Below are 3268 nucleotides of genomic sequence, written 5' to 3'. Positions count from 1 at the left end.
GGGGGGGGGAGGCGTGACAAAATGTTAGTATACAACAACTGGTTTTCTCAAGATACATGTATCACATGTCTGGTGAATAGCAAGGAAGTTATGTTCTGGACATAAAACAAACAGTTATAACTTTTTAAACAATAGGTTCAAGTCGTGTTCACTCTGCCTTCCTTACCTATATACGAATAGCTATGAAGTAATGCTCTTAATAGATAAATAAACTTCGTATAAAGAGAATGAACAAGGAAACTGTCTCTATATAACAGGACAGAATACCCCATTTTGTCATAGCAATCCTACAGCACAAATAAAGTCGGGATATATATTTATGTAATAATTTGAATACAGCTTTATATGTTAATAAATGTAGGGAAGCCATTTCCTGGTACACGGACAAGTAAAGGGACGAACAGAGTAGGATATGCCACAATGTTACCCGTCATGGATGAAAACAACACGATTTACAAGTTTTCTTCCGTGTGACTTCACTACTTTCCTCTGCACATGTTTAATATACTAGTTCATCAATCAGTAAACACAACACACAAGGAAATATTAAAGCTTTGAAATTATCTGTTTTTTTGTGTGCAGCATTTCTGCTCTGGCGTTATTTTCACACGGTGTGGGGTTATTTCGTTATTTCGCTTTGGCGGGTTTTCGTCTTTTCATTATTTCTTTATTTCGCTTGGCGTTATTTCGCGGGCGACAAAGCGAAACGACGAAATGTCATTTATAAGCCACCATACAATTCACTAGTAATAGATCAATTATATGACATACTAGTTTTTTGCAATGTACATGTTAAGTACTTTGTACTAAATATCGCGTCTATAGTTCGCGTAAAGCATACGTCCAAGTGCCGACTATCCATCTTGTTTTTTTGCATGTCTATATATACATTGTATATATATATATATATATAAATATATATAAACATACAGGTTTTGTATACTACACCTATCTTCTGCAGATGACAAAGAGGAAAAACAAATATTTGCGCCGCAAAAAGGACATGAAAGTCAGTCAACCATATCACCACACGACAGTAGCCCTGCAGTAGAGGTAAGCAGCCGTCGCTACGCAATCAACACTTTCCCGTAAAAATACGTCCCAGAATACATCTTCCCCTACCTCGAAACGCTTTTATGATCTCCTTTAGCAGGCTATGTATTAAACAACTTCGACATAACGGATTCCGCCATCGTTCAGTGTGCTTGACATACAGTAGTGTTCTATGAAAAGAATGGTACAATTGATGTATGGAAGAAAACCTAAGTATGAATCACCATAAAAGAAGATCTGAAATAAATCCGAAATGAAAGCAAATGCTAAAAAAGTCAGATACGCCTTCACGCCATTTTTAATTCTTTATTTTCATCGAGTTTTTAGTGTTGTACCTATATTTTCCCGTGTGTATTGACCTTGTTGTACATGTTATGTCAGTGTGTGTATTGACATTGTTGTACATGTTATGTCAGTATGTGTATTGACCTTGTTGTACATGTTATGTCAGTATGTGTATTGACCCTGTTGTACATGCTATGTCAGTATGTGTATTGACCCTGTTGTACGTGTTATGTCAGTATGTGTATTGACCCTGTTTTACATGTTATGTCAGTATGTGTATTGACCATGTTGTACATGTTATGTCAGTATGTGTATTGAACCTGTTGTACATGTTATGTCAGTATGTGTATTGAACCTGTTGTACATGTTATGTCAGTATGTGTATTGACCATGTTGTACATGTTATGTCAGTATGTGTATTGACCCTGTTGTACATGTTTTGTCAGTATGTGTTGACACTCTTGTATAGTTTATTCTTTTGTGTTCACACTTGATTCATTTTTATTTATTTTTTTAATTTAATTTTTTTATTTTCAAACATTTTCAGAACATGTACATTATACAGAACATCACATCAACACATATCCACACATTCACACATATCTACTATTGAAATTATCAGCAACCTCATCCTCCTCATCATCCTCATCATCTGATGCTGATTTTATACAATCACCAAGACACATTCAATTTTCACACACTTTCACACATAGAATAGACAAAACAAATGGACAAAGAGCACTGAGAGAGAGAGAGAGAGAGAGAGAGAGAGTTTTTTAAAGTAGAATAACAACTAATAACTTAATATAAATAGTCATAATACTCAGGGTTAGTTGAGGTCAAGCTCTACTAATTTTAACCATTTTTCCCATTCAGAAGTAAATCTTCTAAGGCCTTGTTCCCCTTTACCACGAGCAATATATTTCTGAACCTTATAGTAATCTTTAATCGAATTGACTAAAGCCGTCACATTAAGTGACTTATGAAAACATCTGGTTTTGTATATATATTGTTTAATGAACAGAGTAATTTCATTATCAATTCTGGTATAAATTCCAGTTTGGTTGATAAAACCAAAGATCATTGATTCTTTATTTAGTGAGAAAGGAATAGTGAGAGCACTTAAAAGACTTTCAAAATTGCTCAGAAATTTTTGTACTTCCCTGCATTCCCATAAAACGTGGGTAATTGTCTCCCTTTCTATGATACAAAAAACACAGTGTGGGTTATTTACAAGTCCAATTTTGCATAAATAAGAATTGGTTGTTAAAATATAATGATTAATTCTAAATTGCAACCATTGCAATTTTGTATTTTTTGTAACCCTGAAAGGAATAGCATATATTTTCCCCCAAGTTTCCTGATTATAGTCGAATATAGTTCCCCATTTTGTTTGAGCAGTTATTGATGCATTATTTCTGATAAGTATATTATAGAAGTCTTGAGAACCTTTTTTCTTCTTTAAAATTATTACAAGATGTAACGGTATAATTGGGTATATCACATTTTTGTTTGGCAAATTAAGTTGTTTCAGATAATTCTTTATGCTTGTTATCAAGCCATGATATTCTAGATAATTAGTTATTGTACCATGTAGATCACAAAATTCCTTAAAAGACAAGAAAGAGTAGTCTGTGTTGTTTTTCAACAAATCATTAATTATCATAATCCCGTTTTTAAACCACTTACTATAAAAAACAACTTTATTACCAACAGAAATATTTTTGTTATACCATAAGGGTGTCTTAAGTAGGGCAAAATTCTCATTTTTAAACAGCTCCTCTTTTGCTCTTAATTTATACCATGCCCTAAACACATCTTTCCAAAACACATTTTTGCAATTTCCTTGAACTTTATTAAGGTACTCGTTTCCTGAGTTAGCCAAGATATGAGGATTTACACAAGATTTTAAAATGCTTACCCATTTACC

At 33.3% G+C, this 3268-nt stretch overlaps 1 protein-coding gene across 3 annotated transcripts in view; it reads left to right on the top strand.

Annotated features, from left to right (window-relative positions):
* LOC110458601 overlaps positions 1-3268 on the top strand; it is a 31250-nt gene that overhangs the window by 19976 nt on the left and 8006 nt on the right. For all 3 annotated transcript variants that reach the window (XM_021510375.1, XM_021510374.1, XM_021510373.1), the window contains exon 6: positions 962-1053. In XM_021510375.1, coding sequence (XP_021366050.1) covers positions 962-1053 — 92 coding nt within the window. The remainder of the gene's footprint in view (positions 1-961; positions 1054-3268) is intronic.

The sequence above is a fragment of the Mizuhopecten yessoensis genome, unplaced genomic scaffold (assembly GCF_002113885.1).
Source record: "Mizuhopecten yessoensis strain PY_sf001 unplaced genomic scaffold, ASM211388v2 scaffold9651, whole genome shotgun sequence".
Taxonomy (NCBI): Eukaryota; Metazoa; Mollusca; class Bivalvia; order Pectinida; family Pectinidae; genus Mizuhopecten; species Mizuhopecten yessoensis.
The sequence above is the reverse complement of the archived record's forward strand: the minus strand, read 5'-3'. Positions and strand labels throughout refer to the sequence as shown.